The 27019-nt window shown below is 40.9% G+C and overlaps 1 protein-coding gene across 1 annotated transcript in view; it reads left to right on the plus strand.

Moving 5' to 3' along the window:
• CDH18 (cadherin 18) overlaps positions 1–27019 on the plus strand; it is a 551467-nt gene that overhangs the window by 324726 nt on the left and 199722 nt on the right. The window contains exon 5 of the mRNA XM_075270978.1: positions 19807–19974. Coding sequence (XP_075127079.1) covers positions 19807–19974 — 168 coding nt within the window. The remainder of the gene's footprint in view (positions 1–19806; positions 19975–27019) is intronic.

The raw sequence follows: 27019 nt of genomic DNA on the forward strand, positions 1-27019 counted from the left end.
AATTCATGGTGGAGGGAGCCTCTAAAAACCCCAGTTTGGACCAATTCATGGTGGAGGGAGCCTCTAAAAACCCCAGTTTGGACCAATTCATGATGGAGGGAGCCTCTAAACAGCCCAGTTTGGGCAAATTCATGGTGGAGGGAGCCTCTAAAAACCCCAGTTTGGACCAATTCATGGTGGAGGGAGCCTCTAAAAACCCCAGTTTGGACCAATTCATGGTGGAGGGAGCCTCTAAAAACCCCAGTTTGGACCAATTCATGGTGGAGGGAGCCTCGCCTCTAAACAGCCCAGTTTGGACCAATTCATGGTGGAGGGAGCCTCTAAAAACCCCAGTTTGGACCAATTCATGGTGGAGGGAGCCTCTAAACAGCCCAGTTTGGACCAATTCAGGGTGGAGGGAGCCTCTAAAAACCCCAGTTTGGACCAATTCATGGTGGAGGGAGCCTCTAAAAAGCCCAGTTTGGGCAAATTCATGGTGGAGAGAGCCTCTAAACAGCCCAGTTTGGGCAAATTCATGGTGAAGGGAGCCTCTAAAAACCCCAGTTTGGACCAATTCATGGTGGAGGGAGCCTCTAAAAACCCCAGTTTGGACCAATTCATGGTGGAGGGAGCCTCTAAACAGCCCAGTTTGGACCAATTCATGGTGGAGGGAGCCTCTAAAAACCCCAGTTTGGACCAATTCATGGTGGAGGGAGCCTCTAAACAGCCCAGTTTGGACCAATTCATGGTGGAGGGAGCCTCTAACCAGCAGAGTTGTGGGAAAGCAGGGTGGAGGGAGCCTCTAACCAGCAGAGTTGGTGGAAATCAGGGTGGAGGGAGCCTCTAACCAGCAGAGTTGTGGGAAAGCAGGGTGGAGGGAGCCTCTAACCAGCAGAGTTGTGGGAAAGCAGGGTGGAGGGAGCCTCTAACCAGCAGAGTTGTGGGAAAGCAGGGTGGAGGGAGCCTCTAACCAGCAGAGTTGTGGGAAATCAGGGTGGAGGGAGCCTAGTATTAGCAGAATTGTGCAACGCTTATGGTGGATGAGTATGAGGATGCGGAGGAATTGGAGAGGTTGAGTACAGACATGGAGTTTCATGTTGGGGTGATTTACACAGGTGGGCACAAAAATGAAGGCTCTATCCAGTGGTGGTTCATTTTTATCAAAGTGAGCCGGTCGGCACTCTCAGCTGACAGACGGGTGCGCTTGTCAGTGATGATGCCACCGGCTGCACTTAACACCCTCTCAGATAGGACGCTGGCGGCAGGACAGGACAGCACCTCCAAGGCATATAGGGCAAGTTCAAGCCACAGGTCCAACTTCGACACCCAATACGTGTAGGGCGCAGAGGGGTCGGAGAGGACAGGGCTGTGGTCGGAAAGGTATTCCCGCAACATGTGCCTATACTTCTCACGCCTGGTGACACTAGGACCCTCCGTGGCGGCACTTTGGTGAGGGGGTGCCATCAAGGTGTCCCAGACCTTAGACAGTGTGCCCCTCGTTTGTGTGGACCGGTGAGAACTTGGTTGCCTACTGGAGGAACTGCCCTCCCTGCCGCCAACGTCACATGCTGGAAACATCTCCATCATATTCTGCACCAATTGCCTGTGGCAAGCATTGATGCGATTGGCCCTCCCCTCTACCGGAATAAAAGACGAGATGTTGTTTTTATACCGGGGGTCAAGGATAGCAAAGATCCAGTACTGGTTGTCCTCCATGATTTTGACAATACGCTTGTCGGTTGTAAAGCACCCCAACATGAACTCAGCCATGTCTGCCACAGTGTTAGTTGGCATGACTCCTCTGGCCCCACCGGAAAGTTCAATCTCCATTTCCTCCTCATCCTCCATGTCTACCCATCCGCGCTGCAACAATGGGACGATTCGAAGTTGCCCGGAAGCCTCCTGTATCACCATCACATCATCGGACAACTCTTCTTCCTCCTCCTCCTCCTCCTCCATTAAACGCAGTGAAGCGGACAGATGTGTGGACCTACTCTCCAGCTGTGACAGATCGGATGCTATCCCTGACTCCTCTGTGTGATCTGAGTTATCCCTGATGTCAATCAGGGATTCTCTCAGAACACACAAGAGCGGGATTGTAAGGCTCACCATCGCATCCTCAGAGCTCACCCTCCTTGTGGACTCCTCAAAGACCCGTAGGATGTCACAAAGGTCTCTCATCCATGGCCACTCATGGATGTGAAACTGAGGCAGCTGACTTTGTGGCACCCTAGGGTTTTGTAGCTGGTATTCCATCAAAGGTCTCTGCTGCTCAACCACTCTATTCAACATCTGAAACGTTGAGTTCCAGCGTGTGGGGACGTCGCACAAAAGCCGGTGTTGTGGCACATGCAGGCGTTGCTGGAGAGATTTTAAGCTAGCAGCGGCTACTGTCGACTTGCGAAAGTGGGCGCACATGCGCCGCACTTTCACCAGTAGCTCTGGAACATTGGGGTAGCTCTTTAGGAAACATTGCACCACTAGGTTGAAGACGTGGGCCAGGCATGGAACATGTTGGAGTCCGGCAAGCTCCAGAGCTGCTACCAGGTTCCGGCCGTTATCACAAACGACCATGCCTGGGCCCAGGTGCAGCGGCTCAAACCATATTGCCGTCTCATCGAGGAGGGCATCCCTCACCTCGGAGGCAGTGTGCTGTCTGTCCCCCAAGCTGATCATCTTCAGCACAGCCTGCTGACGTCTACCAACGCCAGTGCTGCAACGTTTCCAACTCGTAGCTGGGGTCAATCTAACAGCGGAGGAGGAGGCGGTGGCGGAGGAGGAGGCGGTGGCGGAGGAGGAGGCGGTAGAGGAGGAGGAGGAGGGGAGTGTTCTTCTCGTGTCCCTGCCAGGAATGTTAGGCGGGGAGACGAGGTACACCGGGCCAGTTTGGGAAGCAGTCCCAGCCTCAACTACATTCACCCAGTGTGCCGTCAGTGAAATGTAGCGTCCCTGTCCGCATGCACTTGTCCACGCGTCGGTGGTCAAGTGGACCTTTGTGCAAAGCGCGGAACTAAGGGCCCGCCTGATGTTGAGTGACACGTGCTGGTGCAAGGCGGGGACGACACACCGGGAGAAGTAGTGACGGCTAGGGACGGCATAGCGAGGTGCCGCAGTTGCCATCAGGTCCAGGAAGGCGGGAGTTTCAACAAGCCGGAACGCCAACATCTCCTGGGCCAGCAGTTTAGCGATGTTGGCGTTCAAGGCTTGCGCGTGTGGGTGGTTAGCAGTGTATTTCTGCCGCCGCTCCAATGTCTGAGAGATGGTGGGTTGTTGTAAAGAAGCGCCTGATGGTGCCTTTGATGGTGCAGGAGAAGGAAATAAGACAGGAACAGGGGAGGATGAGGGAGAAGTCAACAAAGTGGCGGAGGCAGATGAAGTGGTGTCCTGGCTCGTCCTCTGGAGTGCATCGCCAGCACAGTCAGCAGTGGCAGTGGCAGAGGCAGAGGCAGTGGCAGAGGCAGTGGCAGTGGTGTGAACGGCAGGCGGCCTTTGTCCTGCCGTTGCTGCCTGCCACTGATTCCAGTGCTTGGATTCCAAATGACGGCGCATTGAAGTGGTGGACAGGTTGCTCTTCTCAGAGCCCCTAATCAATTTCGAGAGGCAAATTGTGCAGACAACACTATATCTGTCCTCGGCGCATTCCTTGAAAAAACTCCACACCTTCGAGAAACGTGCCCTCGAGGTGGGAGTTTTTCGGGGCTGGGTACGAACTGGAACATCTTGGGAGATTCCGGGTGTGGCCTGGCTTCGCCTAAGCTGCTGACCTCTGCCTCTAGCTACCCTTTTTGGTGCTGCACCTGCCTCAACATCCACACTACTTTCCCCGCTTGACATCCCCCCTGTCCAGGTAGGGTCAGTGTCCTCATCATCCACCACTTCCTCTTCCAACTCCTGTCTCATCTCCTCCTCCCGCACAATGCGCCGGTCAACTGGATGCCCTGACGGCAACTGCGTCACATCATCGTCGATGAGGGTGGGTTGCTGGTCATCCACCACCAAATCGAACGGAGATGGAGGAGACTCTAGTGTTTGAGCATCTGGACACAGATGCTCCTCTGTTAGGTTCGTGGAATCGTGACGTGGAGAGGCAGGTTGAGGGACAATGAAAGGAGCGGAGAACAGCTCTGGGGAGCAGGGACAGTTGGGGTTATTGTTCTGTGAAGCTTGGGAATTTTGGGAGGAAGGAGGACAAGACTGTTGGGTAATAGGAGGAGAGGAGGCAGAGTCTGACTGGCTGCTGGACAATGTGCTGTAAGCGTTCTCTGACAGCCATTGCAAGACCTGTTCCTGGTTCTCGGGCCTACTAAGGTTTGTACCCTGCAGTTTAGTTAATGTGGCAAGCAACCCTGGCACTGTGGAGTGGCGCAATGCTTGCTGCCCCACAGGAGTAGGCACGGGACGCCCTGTGGCTTCACTGCTACCTTGCTCCCCAGAACCATTCCCCCGACCTCGCCCACGGCCTCGTCCACGTCCCTTTCCAGGAGCCTTGCGCATTTTGAATTCCCAGTTAGAAATTGGCACTATATACCAGTAGCAAAAATTGTGGGTGCACGTAACCCCAATATATTCTTTGAATTCCCAGTCAGACAATGGCACTATATACCAGTAGCAAGAAATGAGGGTATTTATAACCCCAATATATTCTTTGAATTCCCAGTCAGACAATGGCACTATATACCAATAGCAAGAAATGAGGGTATTTGTAACCCCAATATATTCTTTGAATTACCAGTCAGAAACTGGCACTATATGGCAGTAGCAAGAAATGAGGGTATTTGTAACCCCAATATATTCTTTGAATTCCCAGTCAGACAATGGCACTATATACCAGTAGCAAGAAATGAGGGTATTTGTAACCCCAATATATTCTTTGAATTCCCAGTCAGACAATGGCACTATATACCAGTAGCAAAAATTGTGGGTGCACGTAACCCCAATATATTCTTTGAATTACCAGTCAGAAACTGTCACTATATGGCAGTAGCAAGAAATGAGGGTATTTGTAACCCCAATATATTCTTTGAATTCCCAGTCAGACAATGGCACTATATACCAGTAGCAAGAAATGAGGGTATTTGTAACCCCAATATATTCTTTGAATTCCCAGTCAGAAACTGGCACTATATGGCAGTAGCAAGAAATGAGGGTATTTGTAACCCCAATATATTCTTTGAATTCCCAGTCAGACAATGGCACTATATACCAGTAGCAAAAATTGTGGGTGCACATAACCCCAATATATTCTTTGAATTACCAGTCAGAAACTGGCACTATATGGCAGTAACAAGAAATGAGGGTATTTGTAACCCCAATATATTCTTTGAATTCCCAGTCAGACAATGGCACTATATACCAGTAGCAAGAAATGAGGGTATTTGTAACCCCAATATATTCTTTGAATTCCCAGTCAGACAATGGCACTATATACCAGTAGCAAAAATTGTGGGTGCACGTAACCCCAATATATTCTTTGAATTACCAGTCAGAAACTGGCACTATATGGAAGTAGCAAGAAATGAGGGTATTTGTAACCCCAATATATTCTTTGAATTCCCAGTCAGACAATGGCACTATATACCAGTAGCAAGAAATGAGGGTATTTATAACCCCAATACATTCTTTGAATTCCCAGTCAGACAATGGCACTATATACCAGTAGCAAGAAATGAGGGTATTTATAACCCCAATATATTCTTTGAATTACCAGTCAGACAATGGCACTATATGGCAGTAGCAAGAAATGAGGTTATTTATAACCCCAATATATTCTTTGAATTACCAGTCAGAAACTGGCACTATATGGCAGTAGCAAGAAATGAGGGTATTTATAACCCCAATATATTCTTTGAATTCCCAGTCAGACAATGGCACTAAATACCAGTAGCAAGAAATGAGGGTATTTGTAACCGCAATATATTCTTTGAATTCCCAGTCAGACAATGGCACTATATACCAGTAGCAAGAAATGAGGGTATTTGTAACCCCAATATATTCTTTGAATTCCCAGTCAGACAATGGCACTATATACCAGTAGCAAAAATTGTGGGTGCACGTAACCCCAATATATTCTTTGAATTACCAGTCAGAAACTGGCACTATATGGCAGTAGCAAGAAATGAGGGTATTTGTAACCCCAATATATTCTTTGAATTCCCAGTCAGACAATGGCACTATATACCAGTAGTAAGAAATGAGGGTATTTATAACCCCAATATATTCTTTGAATTACCAGTCAGAAACTGGCACTATATGGCAGTAGCAAGAAATGAGGGTATTTATAACCCCAATATATTCTTTGAATTACCAGTCAGAAACTGGCACTATATGGCAGTAGCAAGAAATGAGGGTATTTGTAACCCCAATATATTCTTTGAATTCCCAGTCAGACAATGGCACTATATACCAGTAGCAAGAAATGAGGGTATTTGTAACCCCAATATATTCTTTGAATTACCAGTCAGAAACTGGCACTATATGGCAGTAGCAAGAAATGAGGGTATTTGTAACCCCAATATATTCTTTGAATTACCAGTCAGAAACTGGCACTATATGGCAGTAGCAAGAAATGAGGGTATTTATAACCCCAATATATTCTTTGAATTACCAGTCAGAAACTGGCACTATATGGCAGTAGCAAGAAATGAGGGTATTTGTAACCCCAATATATTCTTTGAATTCCCAGTCAGACAATGGCACTATATACCAGTAGCAAGAAATGAGGGTATTTGTAACCCCAATATATTCTTTGAATTCCCAGTCAGACAATGGCACTATATACCAGTAGCAATAATTGTGGGTGCACGTAACCCCAATATATTCTTTGAATTACCAGTCAGAAACTGGCACTATATGGCAGTAGCAAGAAATGAGGGTATTTGTAACCCCAATATATTCTTTGAATTCCCAGTCAGACAATGGCACTATATACCAGTAGCAAGAAATGAGGGTATTTGTAACCCCAATATATTCTTTGAATTCCCAGTCAGACAATGGCACTATATACCAGTAGCAAGAAATGAGGGTATTTATAACCCCAATATATTCTTTGAATTACCAGTCAGAAACTGGCACTATATGGCAGTAGCAAGAAATGAGGGTATTTGTAACCCCAATATATTCTTTGAATTCCCAGTCAGACAATGGCACTATATACCAGTAGCAAGAAATGAGGGTATTTATAACCCCAATATATTCTTTGAATTCCCAGTCAGACAATGGCACTATATACCAGTAGCAAGAAACGAGGGTATTTATAACCCCAATATATTCTTTGAATTACCAGTCAGAAACTGGCACTATATGGCAGTAGCAAGAAATGAGGGTATTTGTAACCCCAATATATTCTTTGAATTCCCAGTCAGACAATGGCACTATATACCAGTAGCAAAAATAGTTGGTGTATATAGCCCCAATTCTATTGCTAGGGGACTTGCAGGGTATTTCTGGGGTGAAGGTGGGGGGGCACACCGTTGGAACGGGTATTGGGGGTATATATCGGGTATACGGGAATACACTGTCAGTGTATTCCATTCAGGATCCGCGGAAAGCTGGGTTGCGGCGATTGAGCCCGTCAGTGCCACGTTACACTGACAAGCTTCTCCCTGGAATTTAGCTCTTACAAGAGCTGTTGTGGTTGTCTTCTCCTTCCTATCCTAGCCTGTCCCTGCCTACCCAGAATCTAACCCCTAGCTAACTGGACGGAAACCTCCGTCCCCGGTGAATTGCAAGCTCAGAATGACGCGAAGATGGGCGTCGCTGTTCTTTTAAATTAGAGGTCACATGTTTTCGGCAGCCAATGGGTTTTGCCTACTTTTTTCAACGTCACCGGTGTCGTAGTTCCTGTCCCACCTACCCTGCGCTGTTATTGGAGCAAAAAAGGCGCCAGGGAAGGTGGGAGGGGAATCGAGTAATGGCGCACTTTACCACGCGGTGTTCGATTCGATTCGAACATGCCGAACAGCCTAATATCTGATCGAACATGAGTTCGATAGAACACTGTTCGCTCATCTCTACTCACGATGTCTATTGTCTACTGAGGTCGCTGATATGGAGTACCTGGCAGTAGGTGGCAGCACAATGCACCTAATATGAAAATCGTATGTTTTTGGGGGTGTCTGGATACTTTTGATCACATAGTGTAAGTGGTATGGTAGAGGAAGGACTGGGTAACTGTAGTGGAACATGGACTTGTGGTTAGATATCTGGTCTCAGACTTGCAGGCTTACTTTTATGAAAGATCACATGGCATTTTATAACATAAACTGCAAAGGTTAAGTCACAGGTGAAACTATCCTTTATGGGAATAGCTTTACCTTTAGTAGTAGATATACTGTGTATCTTGTTTGTACATTACTGCATAGGGGCAATGTAAGCAAAGGAATGTGCATCATTTTTTTTCACTTTTGTTTGGGCACATTTATGTCCCTGATCCATCATTAACCCCCACTAATTTATCTCTCAGGTTGGGAAATGTCTAAGGCACATCAGAAAGAAATTTTGAAATTCCTGAAATGTTGGATAACCTTTTTGAGAATGGGTCTATGGTGTCTTATGGATCTGTGAATACTATGTAAATAGGAGGGATGTATAAAGGGAATACACATAATGTTGTCCTGTTGTTTATCAACTGTGACTTTTTAAAAAGTTACAAACATTTTTATGATCTTGATTCGGTGGGGGGGTGTTAGGATTGTGCAGAGACTGTGGCCATGATATGGGCGTCTCGGTCTGTTCCTCTGCACAATCCAGGGTTGAAAGGGTTAACCTGCCTTGCAAAGGCCGGGCATGGTCGACTGGTTGATCGACATGTGTGTCGACCAATGGACGCTCGAATTGGGCAGCTGGGCTATTTGCTGGTGACCGCCCCTTGCCTATATAAGGGGGCTGGTCTGGACGCCCGGCACTCTATGATCACATTCCAAAACCTGAAATGATGTGTATGTATGGGTTCCAGCCTGTAAACAAGAATTGCCCTAGCTAGTAAATTGCCCCTGAGATAGCAATGCCACTGTTAGTCAGGCGGCATGCTGCCTTGTGTGTTTGTGGTAAAACTCAGTAGGGTCAGCTAGCAGTACTTCTCAGACAGGGTGACTGGGAGTGGGCTTGGCAGTAGTTGCCTGGGTGGTTGGGTGGAACAACTTCACACACAGTTTACATGGTCTCTGGCTAGTCCTGGAGTTCAGGCTAGCCAGTTTGTTTATTTGTGCGGCTGCTCTGACTGCACAGGCCTCTGTGAATTGTTAACAGAGCACACCTGGTCATTTACTTTAGCTGCAGTGACAGGAACTTTTAGACTGTGTTCACACCAGGTTGGTTAGCAGTCAGTGGCCCAGAGGGCTCCGTAGGGTTTAGTTTGTTTTATTTTTTTAATAAACCCTGCTGACCATAACAGGGTGTGGCATATAAAGTGAAGTAATGGGGGCATGGTTTGGATGTCAAGTATAATAGCCGTAGCTTGAGTTAGCTCTGAATCATTGATCTGTTATCAGCAATAAAGCAGCAAAACCACAGCTTTGACAAATGCCTAAAAAGCCTGGATTTTCCCTCTTTCTTTCTCCCAATGTGATCGAGAGAGGTAAAGCTACACAGAAAAAATTCACTAATTTATTTCCATTGCCTAGTGGTACAGAAGATACCACTGGTACCCTGACTTCTCCAACCATTTTGGCCTCTTCCTGGCTTCTTAGTTTGGCAGAAGCAGCGACAGATCAGCCCTTACCACCTAATAATTTTACAATGGGTGGATCTCATCCCTTAACTGAAATGGATTAACGCTCCTCTCTCTTACCAACCTCCATTCAAAGGTCTCAGAAGATGCCTCACGTTGAAAATAAAATGTGAAAATTCTCATCTGCTCAGTCGGCACCCACAATGAGTTTGAGGATGAGTTGGAGTTAACAAACCTCGAGGAGAGAAATTGCAGAAACAATGTCAAGTTTTGCAAAAACCCTGAATCCGTTTATCCATCAGACTTGTCAAAATACCAGCTTATCAAGTCAGTCTTACCAAACTGCTCATAATAAGGTCTTATAATTGACCAGGCCCACAGACTTCGTCAGCCCAAATATCTTTGAAATGTCATTCCCATTCTCTACCATTCCATTGCATACAGATGGGGCTTATCGGCAAAGATTATTATCTTGAGAAATAGAGACTCTCACATAGTTAACAACTTGGATAAAGGCCACTGATCTTTTTCCTATAGACTCTATGGACTTTGCTCTTGTCTTTTTCTTGAGCATTCAGCCCCATTGGGTACTTATCCAAATATGCTTAGCAGCATTCATTCCTGTTTAAAATGTCTATGAAGATTCTATCTCTGAATGTAGCCTGCAATAGCCCTTAAAAGTGTTCTACGCTATGGAGGCATGTTCAGATCACCAATGCTGTCATTCTATATCTAGAGGAGAAACACTTAAAGAAATATTGCATTATCAATTGTCTAATAGTTTTATGTCTGGTGCCACCAAGAAAAAATTGGGTATGCTAATTAAGATTAAAAATTCAATTACATTCCAGTTACAAACTATTCTTTCTGATAAAAGGAGGCTTGTCGTGCTTATCTGTACTTTCAATAATCTCATTTTCACAATACCTAAAATCTATGTATCTAATTCCTCCCAGGTTTTCTTTTTAAACTCTATTATAAGAAAACTTCAGAGGAACCTACAGGGCAAGCTGATCCTTTGTGAAGACTTCAACATCATAAATGGGGTTATCCAGGAATTGGAGTAATCCCATAGAGGGCTGGGGAAGATCTAAAATTAAAAAAAGAAATTATACCTGTCCTCAATGCTCCGTTGTCCATCAGTGGCCATTCGGGCGCTTGCCATACCTTCACAGCTGGAAATCTTGCACCGGACATCAGCCTAACCGGCCTCAGAATTGGGGTCAGTGACATATGTGAGTTATGTCATGGGGTCCTTTACAGTTACCATTGGCAGTGGCCGTAAAGGACCCAGGGACATCACTCACACTTGCTGACAAAGATAGAAAGTTTATGGCCAATAGATTTAAAGCAGCCAGGAAAAAAATCTAATATCTGTTTTCAACAATCTCCATTGAACACTCATAAAACCCTACACCCACAAGTGATAGCAGATGAATTTAGCCACAGGGGACACAAATTCAGCAATTTCTCGACTTTGAACTTCCAACTATTTCCCAAGCTCCACTTAATCCACTCTATCAGCCTATTCCTGATTAGCCAAACTATCCTATTAGTATACCTATGCAAATCTCCGGGCCCTGACCGTTTCTCAAATTAATAACTTCAGTGGTTCAGAGACATATTATCTAACCACATATGCAACATGTTCTATTTGATAATGCAATTGGGATCTTTTCCTAAAGAAATATTAAATTAGCATACCCAATTTTTCCGTGGTGATACATTGCTGAAGCCAGGTAAAGACCCCATCTACCCCCAAAATTTCTGTTTAATATCCCTCTTAAATTCTGAATTTAAATTATATGCCAAAGTCATGGCCACTTAAAGTGGAAACCATGACACATAAGTACAGTAGCGGTGGTACTGTAACCTCTTTACTGCAACTATGGGCTTGGCTTTAGAAAGGTCTATTATGACCAAAACATCACTTTTATAATATGGACTTTCTTTTGAACTACTATACATTTGGTAGATAAACTGATATACATCCTACTTATAGTACAGCTGAGCAAATAAACAGAATCCTTAAATTGCCAACTACAACACAACATAGTGTGTTCTGTGGTTTTTACTTTGAGCGGAAAACAAAACGCAGGTGTTAACCTAGCATAAGATCATATATTTTCTCAGCACACATCCTTAACTAGATGTACCAATTCATTTGGCAAAGCTCTAGACCTCGAGTAAGTATGGGTGTTCTGAAACTCTCCAACCATGCCACATTTACTCTCGACCAAATGAAATGATCTACCCCAGGGAATATGGCTTGGTCTATACAGGAGGCAGTTCTAGTGTCCATTTCTGACAAAGTCTCTCTTGTTGTTCCTTCTCTTCAAATCCGCATTAGCTACCTCAACTCGCCCTTCGATCTAATCTCGCTGCTGACATAGCAGAATTGTCAAAGTGACAGTATCACTACCATATTCTTACCAATCCCGCTGTTTGAATTTGAAGGGAGTCACTGACGGGTGATTTACTCAAGGTACTTAACTAGATCACTGTAGGAGTAAATAATACTAAAACATAACTTTTACTGATATTTGTTTAAAATTAGCCTAAATAAAATGATAACACAATTGCAGTATGACTTCACTATTATCAGGCAACAATGAATATTTTTATTGCCTTCCCTATACAGTCATCTACAAAATATCTTTTTTCCCATATGTAGCTCTCAGATAGTTTGTTGAGAACCACAGAGTTTACCCCTTGATATCTGGGTACTAACAAATGCAGAGAACAGAGACCCAGTTGATCAGGTAGCAATCAACATCTCCCAACAGGTGAATGAAAGCTCTGTGGTCTATTTACTACATATGCAAGGCTGGCTGTGGCACAACAGGTCCCAACCAGACCTTAAATAGCTCCATTCATCACAACGTTTTGCAGTGATGTTCACATATGCTGCTAGGTATTTCTATATTGTGGAGCCTGTATTTAGCATTGCATCCACAGTATACCAGTAATAAGGTCTGGAGCACTTCATATCACTGCAGCCTAGCCACAAGCCGTAGTTCCATCTCTCCCTGTGTAGTGTTAATCAATTGTCTCCCTCTGTACTGCCCAAAGTGGTACCGTGTCCCACCATCAGAGGCACGGGAATTGCAGTTTTAACTGCAGAAACATCGCTTCCCATAACAATATCCTCCTGATGAGCTAGTTACCCTAGCGAAACGCTGCATAGAGGGGAAACCAGGGACCTCTAAAGCAAATGGGGAGGACCTGGTAACTTAGCATAGCAGAGAAATTGGAGACTAAATAACCCTGGGGCCGTGCTGCATCTGGGCTCCTATGAGGCTGTAGGGTAGACAATTGATTAACACTACACAGGGAGAGATGGAACTACGGCTTGTGGCTAGGCTGCAGTGATAGGAAGTGCTCCAGACCTTATCACTGGTATACTGTGTATACTGTGGATGCAATGCTAAATACAGGCTCCACAATATAAAAATACCTAGCAGCATATGTGAACATCACTGCAAAACGTTGTGATGAATGGAGCTATTTAAGGTCTGGTTGGGACCTGTTGTGCCACAGCCAGCCTTGCATATGTAGTAAATAGACCACAGAGCTTTCATTCACCTGTTGGGAGATGTTGATTGCTACCTGATCAACTGGGTCTCTGGTCTCTGCATTTGTTAGTACCCAGATATCAAGGGGTAAACTGTGTGGTTCTCAACAAACTATCTGAGAGCTACATATGGGGAAAAAAGATAATTTGTAGATGACTGTATAGGGAAGGCAATAAAAATATTCATTGTTGCCTGATAATAGTGAAGTCATACTGCAATTGTGTTATCATTTTATTTAGGCTAATTTTAAACAAATATCAGTAAAAGTTATGTTTTAGTATTATTTACTCCTACAGTGATCTTGTTTGAATTTGAAGCACCATCTTTTAAATCTTTAAGTTTCCTCTTGGGTTAAACCAAGTATTAACAATATTTCAGATCTCTTCAAAAGAATAAACTACTCCCATTATTGCAACTACTGAATAAATTCAGTTATGTCTTTTAGACATAAAATTTGAGAGTTTTTCCAAATGAACCCATCAACCGAAACAAAAATTCCTTCAATGTTTAGCTACCGTTTCTAATTCACCAGTAAGGAAGTTTGGTTTATTTACAAGTTGTTGCAGGGAGTCTTGGATTATAAAAAAAACTTCAGTTTCTCAACCAGTTCAAAAGCTTTAGGGTAAGTTCACATGGGGCTTTTTGGATCGGAACCTGAGGCAGAGGCCGCCTCAGGTTCCAATCCAAAAACCGGGTAGCCATGACTGAAAGCCAGTGCACTGCACCAGCATCCATCCGCGCACTCTGCTTCAGATTAGGCCCAATGAATGGGCCTAGTCTAGAGGAGGGTGTGTCTTCAGGCCGAATTGGGAGGCGACTCGGCCTGAAGAATGAGCATCTCACTTCTTTTTTCCGGGATCCAGAAGAAACAGCTCCCGGAAAAAAGACCTGAATGGCTCCCATTGATTTCAATGGGAACCGTCTTTTTGGTCAGGGTTTTGAGGTGAATATGGCCTCAAAACCCTGACCAAAAAACTCTGTGTGAACTTATCCTTAGTCTTCAGGAGTGCTCTAAGTTTGGTAAGAAAATCCTCATGTGTTTCTCAGTGGGAGTAGTTACAGAAATTACTAATAAGGTGATGCTATACCAATTAAGATTACCTTATATTTACCCCACTTCCTCTCCTGATTGCTGAAGATGTCAAAATGCCTTTGGATGACTGTTACACATGTTCTATAGTTGCCCTGATCTGCAGACCTTTTGGGGTTGGTCTTCCTCTTCATAAACAATGTCCTTTGCTTTCCCTTACAGTTATCTCGTTAATTTGCTCTTTTCCTTTTGCGATGTCATCTAGTTGTCTGATTACAATTGCTATCCAATTAATCCTGAAGAAGAATTTGGGTACATCTATCATTTGCACAATTTTGCCTAATGTGCCTAATTTTTAGTAAAAAAAAAAAAGAGCAAATACTCCAGAAACATTAGGAGTTTTTTTTTTTTTTTTTTTATGTTGACCACATATTGGACTGCAGTTGCTAGTTTTTAGCTTTCTTTGTGTAGCTTGTGAATGTGTGGAGAAAATTTCCTCAAAATAAGTCATCCCAACGGTTGCTGACAAAATAGGAAAATGACTAGGTGAATGACTTTGACAACAAAATAGGTTCAGATGAATAGTTAATCTTCAGCAAGTACCAAAAATCAAGGAAAAAAAGGACAAAACTACACAAAACAGGCACAAAAACATTGATGAATGTGCTCCACTATTCTTAAATGTGGCATCTTTAAAATGGGAAAGGTTAATTATTTTTGTACACATAATTTACTAAATTCTTGAATAGAAAGTGTTATGCAGGAAAATAGCTGTTTTCAGTTCTTCTAAGTGTAATATATTTAGATTTTAACACATCTCTGTAAACACTAATCACAACGTGTGTGTGTGTGTGTGTATTTTTAACAGATGGTAATTCTTAAATGGCTGCTATTCTCTACTTTAGAGAAATTTAATGACATGCAGCATTAAAAGCACATTTTTACATTTTACAGAACTAGAAACTACATCTGGAAAAAAGACATAAATATATCTGGTAGTTTTGCTTTACCTGAAATTCATTAATCTCAAATACATCTGGTTAGCTCTGCTCAGCTCCATCCTCTTCTTTTGATCTTTGTGATATAATCTTATGGTCTTTTGTTGTAAATAGGTGCAACGTTATCAGCATTTAATTACATATACAAACTCAATATATAGGCTCATGTAACACATAGCATTTAAGTTGCTATTTTTTTATGTTCTATGTAGGGTTTTTTTTTCATAACACTGGATACATAAGTAAATAATATAATAAAAAATATAATAAATAATAACAATATCAACACAATTTGGCACATTTTTCAAGTTCATCTTTCAATGTTCACTTTGTGCTATGTATGCAGCTATAAGTGAGCATTTGCCTTGGGTACCATTTCCTTTACCTGGCTCGCCTCTCCTGCAGTTCCATGTTACCAACCAGCTGCATACTAAACAAGGTGTCTAAGAATGTGGTCATCAAAGGATTTACCACTTATTTTTAGAAGTGTACCATTGTGCGAACAAAGATTTCTAATGACCTCTCAAGAAATGTTGTTGTTGTTCATTAGGCTAGCAAATGTTGCAAAACCATATCAAGAGTTTGGACTCCCCTAATTCACGGTCAGCAAGTTTTTTGTACAAATGCAGGAAATTCATGATCATTCATTATTACTCTATACAGGAGTGGCTGACCAAATATGTGATATATCATTAACCCTTTTGTGCAATCATGTTAATTTACCTCATTATGTGTGAAGGGGTCATAATGCCTGAAGAGTTGAGCTCTCTTCATACCCAGAGGATCCCAGCTGTATAATACAGCCAGGATCCACAGCCAACAGCTGCAATCGGTGCCAACACTGATCACAGCTGTCAACACTTTTGATGTCGGAGTCAAACGCAATTGATGCCGCCATCTTTGAAGGATCGCCGCCCTCCAGATCATCATCGTCTGGTATTGACCAGTTGCCATGACAGTCGGAGTCTATTGAAGGCTCCCAAGCTTATTATAACCCTTCTATTACACACTGCCAGAGGCAACATATTAGTATTGCAGTACATAGTATGAGCGATCAAACCCCCTAAGGTTCATATTCCCTAGGGGTTCTGAAAATAAAAGTAAAAGAAAAAAATAAAAAGTTTTTAAACGCATAAAAAAAAAAAAAATGTTCAAATCAACTCCTTTTCCTAGATCACATATAAAAGTAAATAAACAATAATAAACATAAAAACATTAGGTGTCTCCATGCTCCAAAATGCTCAAATTATTAAAATATAAAAATATTTATCCCATACAGTGAACGGCGTAGCAGGAAAAAAATTAAAATGGCTAAATGGCGATTTTTTTTTCAACACTATGCTACCTATAAAAAATGGAATAAAATTAAATCAAACCTCAGTGGTTAGCACTGCAGCCTTGCAGCGCTGGAGTCCTGGTGTTCAAATCCCGCCAAGGGCAGAAAACCATCTGCAAGGAGTTTGTATGTTCTCCCCGTGTTTGCATGGATTTCCATCCCATATTCCAAAAAGACATACTGATAGGGAAAAATGTGAGCTCTATGTGGGGCTCACAATCTACATTTAAAAAAAAAAAAAAAAAAAAATTGCCTTACCCAGCTCAGTACACATAAATATAAAAAAGTTACAGGTGTCAAAACATGACAACACAATTTTTTAAAACTATTTTGCAAACTTTTTAAAAAGGTATTACAAATATTATATAAATGTGGTATCGGTATAATCATAATGACCTGAAGAATACAGATTACATGTCACTTTTACCACAGTGAATGCTGTAAAAATAAAATCCATAAGAAAGTGGCGCAAATGCATTTTTTTTTCCAATTCTACCCCATTCTGATTTTTTTCCCATGATTAAGAACATTTGCATTCCTAAATGCTTATTCATTAATAAGCAAAAAAAAAAAAGAAAAAAAAAAAGATCCTTTTTTTCTAAGGCCCCAAAATGATAATTTATTTTGTTGCAGATATTGCTGTGTTTTTTTTAGCAATATCTAGTAGTAGCTACAAAAGGAATGGGAAATATATAGGAAGTACTCATTCTTCTCCATTCTCCTCAATCTATTACTAGCTTTGGCTCAAAAAACAATAGCGAAAGCTGCAAAAAATAGCAATTTTTCTGCAACGTGTTGCCTTGGAGCTTTCTACACAATATAGAAAACAGATATGGTTTGCAATACTTCCTAAAATATAATCACCTTATATTTTTCTCTAAAACTAAAAACTAAAACTATTTGCTTTCTCCATATTATCATGGTTTCCTTCCAGTATGAGTTATTTATCAAAGTAATTGAAAAAATATTATAAAAATCCATATTTACCTTTTAGACTTGAAAGTAGTGATTAAAAAATCCCACTCAACATGTTCCATTGAGAATCAGCCACGGAACCTCCGCAAAATTTGCATATGACACCTGAAATATTGTAAAAAATTATACTTTCTTATTCAAAAGAGTGCTGGAAACAATGTTAAATTATAGGCTTTTCCTTTCATATTCATTTTTATTCATGTGAACCAAATACCTTTTATATTTAAACAATGATAAACCACTTACTCATAGCTGCTCAAACCTCTATGACATAAAACTGGAAAGCTCCCTTCCCACGATCCATAGAAGTTAAAAGAATTATTTCTTTCAATAACAAAATGGAAGAATTATTGGATATTGAATAACATAAATGCTCTCACTTTAAAAAGAATTGAAATCATTGGGACAATATTATAAATAGTGGCTTAATGAATTAACCTGGTTTCTTACAAACTTCTTATCTTTATTGACCTACTTTGTTCAGACTTACTATAATCTCCTTCTAACAATATTTAGACCAACTCACTTTATTTACAACTCCATACATTGCACCATTCTGATTTTCCTTTGTTACTATTTTGATATTTATATTTTCTTTGGATTTTTTTTTTACTTAAAATATTGTTATATTATTATAGGTGTGCTCAACTACCTTTAGTAAAGGTCCACTGACTGGGGTCCAAGCTGAACAGTAAGGGTAGGTTCACACTACCATTGTTAATGTCTGTTGCTGTCATCCCATGATGTTTGACAGTAACATATTAACATGTTTAACATGATGTTTAACATTAACTGTTGCAGAGAATACAGACTGATTCTGTATCCCATTGACACTAATGTAAACAATCTGACAATGCAGTCTTCCGTCATGTTTGTTTACTTTTATGATGGAATATAAAGTTGTGCATATAGAACTTTTTCTTCTGTTACAGTGATGCACCTTCCTACATCTCATCCCTTGTCTACCACCCTAATTGTCCTCTCTATTTTGCCAATGACCGTAGATATGCATCTTCTGTTATCTGGACTTTTCTCAAGCTGCACTGGTGCTCTAGGACACTTTATCCAAGGCAATCCAATTAATACCCAACCACAACTATTTAAATATTATTGTTATTATTATTATTATTATTATTATTATTATTATTATTATCGAAATCTAATCATCCGAGTTAAAGCTCTTGGGGACAGCAGTCAGAAGACAAATGTTTCTCCCAAACTCTGTCATAATGAGGGACTGGAGATAGGGGTCCAGATTTCTGAATATCCCTTATATATAGATTATAATGTAATATACTAATGATCCAATGTTTATGTGTTCAGATTTTATAATATATTATATATATTATGTATTTGTTTTTGTATTTGTTACTTTTTGTATTTTTGTTACTTTTTATATTTTCCTACTTTTATTCTAAATAAAAATTGCTGTTACCAGTTAAAAACTCTTTATTAAAAAATAAGGAATATGACACAAAGCATCAATTGATGAAACCTTTTTGCCAGATTTTAACAGTTCAGTATGGTTAAGGTGAAGTATTGATATTTTGTGCTATGTTTTCTTGTAATACATTGTCTCCTCTGATATTGTAAAAACATTATATATATATATATATATATATATATATGTGTGTGTGTGTGTGTGTGTGTGTGTGTGTGTGTGTGTGTGTGTGTGTGTGTGTGTGTGTGTGTATACAGTATGTATCTCAAGAAGACTCAAGAAGACTTCAAGAAATCAAATTTGTATGACCAGTCTTAGGGAGGAGGAACCTTGGAACTGATGCTATGGCACCCACAGATCTCAAATCATCAAGTCTATCTGGGGTTACATAAACAGACAGAAATATTTGAGCAAGTCTACACTCACAGAGCATCTCTTGTTAATTATCAAAGATATTTGGAACAATCTTCCTGTTGAGTTTGTTCATAAACCTTTGTGCAAGTGTAACTAGAAGCATTGATGGTATTTTGAAAGCAAATGGTGGTCACATCAAATATTTCACTTATATAACTCTTTTATTCATTCATTCATTCACTTAATATTGCTAATTAATGAAATAAAACTATTAACACTTCTACTATTATTTTGCAGCATTTTTCCACACCTGTCTAGAACTTTTGCAGAGATCTGTCTATCTATCTATCTATCTATCTATCTATCTATCTATCTATCTATATGCTTTGTCTCTGATTTCATTCTATAAATGTATTGAAATAATAATGTATCGATCTCATCTGTTTTCTAGGGGTTATTAGGACAGCCCTTCCAAACATGGACAGAGAAGCTCGAGAACATTATTCTGTTGTTATTCAAGCAAAAGATATGGCAGGTCAAGTTGGAGGACTGTCTGGATCAACTACTATCAACGTTACACTTATTGATGTCAATGATAATCCACCAACATTTCCTCAAAGTATGAAGGTCCTTTTTCTTTATTTTCCTTCAAAATCATAATATAGACAGCTTTAGTGCATGGTTTTATATGTTGTTTTGTCTCATAAATATAAAACTATAAAAGAAATATAATTAATTCAGATTCATTTTTAAGGTATTGCTAATTAAGGTGTTCATTTAAGTTAAAAACAGCACTTCTGATATGTTTTTTAGTAATACCTGTATTCTTTATGAAATACTATTTACTTACACTAAATACTACATATTTTCTTTAAAACATAATTGAACATTTACATTTTTATATATGAGTATATACATTTCAATGTGTTTTCTATAACAGATTTTAAGCTATTAAGATATCTGTTTGTTATATTATGCTAGTTGCTCACAGTCAGTCATGTCACTTTTACAGGCTTTCTTCAGGCCGGGGCCCATGGGACGGAAACACCGCAATTTGGCCACGGCGGAAATGCCGTTGTAAAAATCGCAACACTTTACAGTACTTGCAAAGTGGATGGGATTCATGCGAATCCCATGCCCACTTTGTGGAAAAAATCTATGTAAATGTCGGCGGCTTTCCCGTAGATATAATGGTAACAGACAGTCCTCGGAGGAAAAATTCTGTGAACTTTCTGTTCAAAGAGCTGCGGGAAGAACTGCAATGTGTTCACGCCCCGGTTGTTTCCTCAGCGCTTTATCGCAGCGGTTCCGGCCCGTGGGGCCTTAGCCTCAAAATACCCTTAAATATTTTAGTAACTCATTTGTTAAATGTTTCTTCAATGAAAAGATGGCTAAATTTGTTTAATATATTTTTTTTTATATAAAATGGAGTTTTTTTTCATACAGTAAACTGTGATGAAAGTTTAATAAAAATACTCAACAACAAAGTATCACTGATTTTATATAATATTCAGATACTTGAAAAAAAGGTCAAATAATTGATCTCTATAGAAAATAAATATCCTTTGATACATTTATAAACCCTAGACCAGAGACTTATATTAATATGATATTCATATTAATATATCGGGTCCGATCGTGGGTGTTAACCCCTGATATGCTGGCGGTCAACATGACAGCCGGCATCTCCGGGGTTTTGCTTTAACATGGTGCCGATCGGCACCCCCTGCGCCAGTTTCGAGGGGTGCCGGTGTTCGTAGGGGGCAGCCCGGGGTCTGATCAGTGACCCCAGGTCTGCCCCATCACTTACCCCCTTCACGCACCTGGTTGATCCTGCCGTAAAGGAATCTGTCAGCCTGTGCGTCTACACAGGCTGACAGCTTCCTATACACTGCAATACACGTGTAACACGTGTATTGCAGCGTATATGTAGTGAAGCGGTGATCAGCCGATCACTGCTTCAATCCCCCATGGGGACAGAAAAAAAAAGTTGGAAAAAAGTAAAAATAAAAAAGTTTAAATAAGTTTAAAATAAAATAGAAATAAATAAAGCCCCAAAAATCCCTTTTTCCCCATATAAAATGTTTTATTATGTAAAATAAAGAAAAAAAGAAAAAAAAAAACTTACATATTTAGTATTGCCGCGTCCGTAATAACCTGAACAATAAAATTAAAACATTATTTCACCCTGAACGGCGAACGGCGTAAAAAAAAAAATGTAGAAAACCGCACAAAATAATGATTATTCACCACCTTTCCCTTACAAAATGTTCAATAAAAAGTAATCAAATGGTCAGATGAAAACCAAAATGGTACCAATAAAAAGAAGAGGTCTTCCCGCAAAAAATAAGCCCTCAACCAGCTCTGTCTAGCGAAAAATAAAAACGTTATGCCTTTCAGAAGATGACGATGCAAAAATAATTGATTTTTTTCCCTGAATTGAATTCTATTCTGCACAAATAGCAACGCATTAAAAAATCATATAAATGAGGTATCGCCGTAACCGTACCGACCCGCAGAATAAAGGTAACATGTTACTTATGCTGTACGGGAAAAAAAAAAATGCTAAAAAGCAATGCCAGAATTGATGTTTCCTTTTACATCCCACCCAGAAAGAGTTAATAAAATGTAGTCAATAAGTTACAGGCCCCAAAATGGTGGCATTGAAAAGCTCATCTAATACCGCAAACAACAAGCCCTCATATGGCCACATTGCCAGAAAATAAAAATAAAAATCTACCTTGTACAATGTGAAGACAAAAACCCCAAAAGTCACCAAATCATTAGGACATAAGTGGCTGCGACTAGAAGGAAATGTGTAAGCGGTACGAGCATTTTCAGGGGACACCCCATATTTAGAGTTTATGAGAGATAATACACCAGCGCTGACCCCCCAGAATGCCCCTCTTCCCCGTCCGCGTCATAGGAGCTGGTGGGAAAATAGAACGGGATTTGGTGTACCCAATTTACTCCGCACAGCTTACACATTCACTTCGGGGTTACTAATGCTCACTACATCACTTGATAAATTCTTTGAGGGGTGCGGTTTTCAAAACGGGGTCACTTTCTAGAGGTTTCCACTGTTTTGACACCACAAGGGCTTTGTAAATGCGACATGGTTCCTGAAACTGATCACAGCCAGATCTGCCCTCTAAAAGCTCTTTGGCGCGCCTTCCCTTCAGCGTCTCGCTGTGCGTCCATATATTAATTTACACCCACAAGTGGGGTACTGTGGTAGTCGGGAGAACTTGCCTAACAAATTGTGGGATGTGTTTTCTCCTTTAACCCCTTGTGAATGTGCAAATTCTAGGGCTAAATGAAAATATTAGTAAAATAAAATCAAATTTGAAAATTTCACCTCCATTTTGTATTAATTCCTGTTAAGCACTTATAGGATTAAATTACTAGGTATATGTTGTTTTGGCTTATTTAAGGGGTGCAGTTTTGAAATTGGGGTGATTTATGGGGTTTTAATACAAGGGTCTTTCAAAACCCCTTCATAACTGGATTAGTCCCTTTAAAAAATGGATTTTGGAAATTTCTTGAAAATTTTGAATATTGTTTCACTTGTAAACCTTATAATGTCTGTAAAAAATAAAAGGGTGACTAAAGTTTGATGCTGACATAAAGCAGAGATCTGGGACATGAGATTTATGATATAATTTTGGCGGTCTGACTATCTGTATGCAATGCACATCATTTCAAACTTTATAAAATGCATATTTTTACAAATTTCCACCAAATTTCCTATTTTTTCATAATTAAACACAAAACATATCAACCAAAATTTACTAATAACATGAAGTACAATGTGTTACGAAAAAACAATCTCAAAATCACTTTGGTAAGTTAAAGCGTTCCAAAGTTATTGCCACATAATGTGACACATGTCAGTTTTGAAAAATCGAGCTTAGTCAGGAAGTCAAAAAGTGCCATCGGCGGGAAGGGATTAAGCTCTCAGGCGCACCCTTGTGCCATATTTTTATAGTGACAGTTATGTATTCTACAGCAGTGTACTCACAATTTCCATCATTAAGCTAAGGCCAGTAAACAGTACGTCACCTTGTATATAATGAAACCAAAGACCTGTGAGTTCCAGAAAACAGACGATCTGTGAGAGCTCCAACAGCCAGAGCCCACTGATCTCTTATATAGCCCACCTATCTTACTAATAGGCCATACATTTTTAAAATATGGATTACCTCTATTAAGATCCTTCTTTAGCAGATATCATCAATAGGAGATCAGCAGGGGTCCAACAACAGGAACCCCTGCTGATAAAATGTTTGAAGGGTCTGTGAGAGCATGTGACGCACCACTACTTGACTGAGCCAAGGTGTGGCGGGCGGATAAGGGGCTTGCTGGAGAACTTTCTTTCCTCAATCCACTAGTGTGACTACTAACAGCACAATACAGCCTAGGCAGTAGAGATAAGCACTCATCTCTGCTGACTGTAGAGTTCAGTAACTCTACTGGTACCAGAGTTAATCTCTGCCGCTGTGGCTCTATTGTGGTGCTAATGCAGAGAGCAATTGGGTCGTGATTTATTTCATCTTGACTGCTGATATGATTCACTTGATGGGGTTGTTTGTTTAATTATCTTGTTAATATGCTAATAAGGTGAGGGAATGGGCAACTACAGGATTTCCAGAATAATTTGTGGCACACTGATATGATATGCATATGATATGTTGTGTTACAAGTTATGTGTCTGGCTATGTGTTATCTCTAGTGTTTATAGTTATAGAGGGAGTTTGCTTCAATATGTCTTTATTGTTACATCTTTTTTAAGTGTTAAGCACTGTACCTTTTTGTGTATTTTAAATCTAAAACTTAATTAGATTATCCTTGGCTCTAAACATTCTCACAATTCCGAAGAGAATAAATATCACCTGTTACCTTTGTGTTTGCTATTGTTGCTAGTGGAGTGGGTATATGAATGTCTCACCTACCATGAAGTGGCAAGGTCTGCAAGTATTTGTGTTGTTGTGTAGGGATTGCTTCACTCCTGTGTAGCCTAGTGTTATAAGAGAGTGTGGAAAAAGAGTTCCTCTTTAAAGTCACATCCAGGGTCAAATGTTTGTGTGTGTATCAAACTTGGATTATCTAACTGGTTATTCCTTTCTAAGATCAAACGCCATAGCAGCATAGTTTTGGCAAAGTGAAAATGTACAGAATTTCAAATAAAATTTGTTGTACACTGTCAGTGTGCCTATCCTACCAGCTGAAAAAGTTAGAATATTTTGCAAAATGAGATCATAATGATGTAGAGGTTATTCTTCTCCCATTCATTTTTATCTGCCCCATTGCATCTGTGACTTGATAGATGCAGTAATCATTCACCATCTACTGCTGCTCAAACTGATGCTCCAGTTTCACTCAATGTGAGCTTCACCTTACAACTATAAAATGAGGGAGGGGAAGTGGAAGTAATGGCTTGTCCTAGTGAAGTTGGGGGCAGAAATGGTGCAGAGAGGAGCGACTGGTGGAGGCAGATGGGTCCTGTCTGGTGTTGAAACTGGGCCTGCACTCATGAGGTGATGTTAGTGCTAGCTCTGGGCATTGCTACATTTCTGGAATGTGGCTGCTGATGCTCAAAGTTGTACAACAGCCGGATGACCAAGTACATATTTTTATTTAATGGATTGTTAGGATTGTGCAGCAGGTGCGGCCATGACATGGGCGTCGCTGGCTGTTCCTCTGCACAGTTCAGCGTTGCAAGAGTTAACCTGCCTTGCAACAGCCGGGTGTGGTCGACTGTTTGACCGACATAAGTGTCGACCAGTGGACGCTCGGGCGTGGGCAGCTGGACTCTTTACTTGTGACTGCCCCTTGCCTATATAAGGGGGCTGGTCTGGACACCCGACACTCTAAGATCAATTCTCAAAAACTGAATGATAGGTTTGTGTGTGTGCATGAGTTCTTTAGTTAGCTGTCAGACAGTATTCACACTTAGGTGTTAGCAGTCAGAGTCCAGAGGGCTCCGCAGGATATCATTTCTTTTATTTATTTTTTTTTTAATATATCCTGATGACCGTAACATGGACACATATCACCTTGTGAAATCACTGACATTGGCATGGAGGAGAAGCAGATGGAGATGATAATGATAATGACAATGAGCATGTGCTTGGTTTGGAAGTGGCCTGTCTACAAAGAAAATCATGGAAAGAAGAAATAAGACAGTCTTGCACACTTGTTAGTGCCAAATGAACTGGTGAAGCCATTTTAAGTGAGTATGGAGAGATGTAATTTTCTGTCACAAATCAACTTGTCATGGATTTGTCATGAAGAGCAGTGGAAACATGTCTACCTTTGCCATCACCTCTTAAGCTTGGCCTAGAACTATCAGACAGGTTTTGTTAATGTTGGGGCTTCACATGTGATGGAATTGTTACTATTACAGCTGCCACCACCCTCTTGCTCTGATGTCACCCTGTCACCTTGACCCAGTTCCCAGGTCTTATCTGCAATAGAATCATTAGATTTTGTAATTTCATCATAGTCCCCACTTTTTTGACTTACCATGGAAATGGGATTCCTACATCCCTTTACAATTCCCAAAATATATTCCGCTAGTGCCCCTACCAGCATGAATAACAGTAGCACATTCCCTGCCACTACTACGTTCATCAAGAGTCGTATCTTCCTTTCTGTTTGTTCACATCAAACTCATGAAGAAAAGAAAGTTTGGACTACGAAGACTATCTATCTCAGCAAATGCCACATGACTACTAGCAAGTGGGAATCAGTGAAGATGAAGAAGACATGGTTGACAGTGCAGAAAGATAGCAACAGAGGAAGAGAAGTAGCAATACACAGAACCCTGACTCAACATTTGAGTTTATCAAAACAAGAGAAAAATTTTTTTTTCCACATCCCTCCAAAGCCACGGATTAGTTATAATAAAACATAACTTTTATTAAAATACATGTGTGTACAATGGCATAGTTTACAGTAGCTCACATGACTCCCATGGTTCCCATAAAATAATTCTGGAGCAAGTGTAGGGACATTTGCCTTGAAAAAGGAAAATGGTTATTTCAAGTTGTCAATATATTCATAAATTTTGAAGATGCAGCGCTTGACCACTGACTGCAATTGATAGCAGAGTCCTTTGCTCTGTTAAACAGGAATCAGACAATGCTCCTAAATCTGCTACCAGTCCTTATCCATGGTCAAAGTTGGGAAAGACAGAAGCGCAGAATACCCTAGTTGGCAGTACCACAATGCTTCAGGATAAAACTATTCACTTCCCTCACACAACATAATGATCCCATCATTTATTCCTCATACAGTGGCCCAATCACTGGTCCCCATACAATATGGAGGGACCAGTGAAGGGGCCACAGGTATAGACCACATAAGCTACCAATCCACTTCCGGAAGTGGATTGGTAGCTTATGTGGTCTATACCTGTGTTGGCGCTCACTAACGTGGAATTCCCCATTAGTGAGCGACCGCTGCTTTCAGCTGTATCACATGCACATACAGCTGAAAGCTGTCAGTGCACGCTGCAGTCTGCAGGACCACAGCTTACACTGACTGCAGAGTGTAACCTCTGCCCCGACACAGGTGCAATGACATAAGTCATCCGTATCTGCAGTCAGAAGAAAAGACCGCAGAGTATAATGACAGCAGTTTTTAGGTTCACCGGCCCATGG

Source organism: Leptodactylus fuscus, chromosome 4 (assembly GCF_031893055.1).
Source record: "Leptodactylus fuscus isolate aLepFus1 chromosome 4, aLepFus1.hap2, whole genome shotgun sequence".
In the NCBI taxonomy this organism is placed as follows: Eukaryota; Metazoa; Chordata; class Amphibia; order Anura; family Leptodactylidae; genus Leptodactylus; species Leptodactylus fuscus.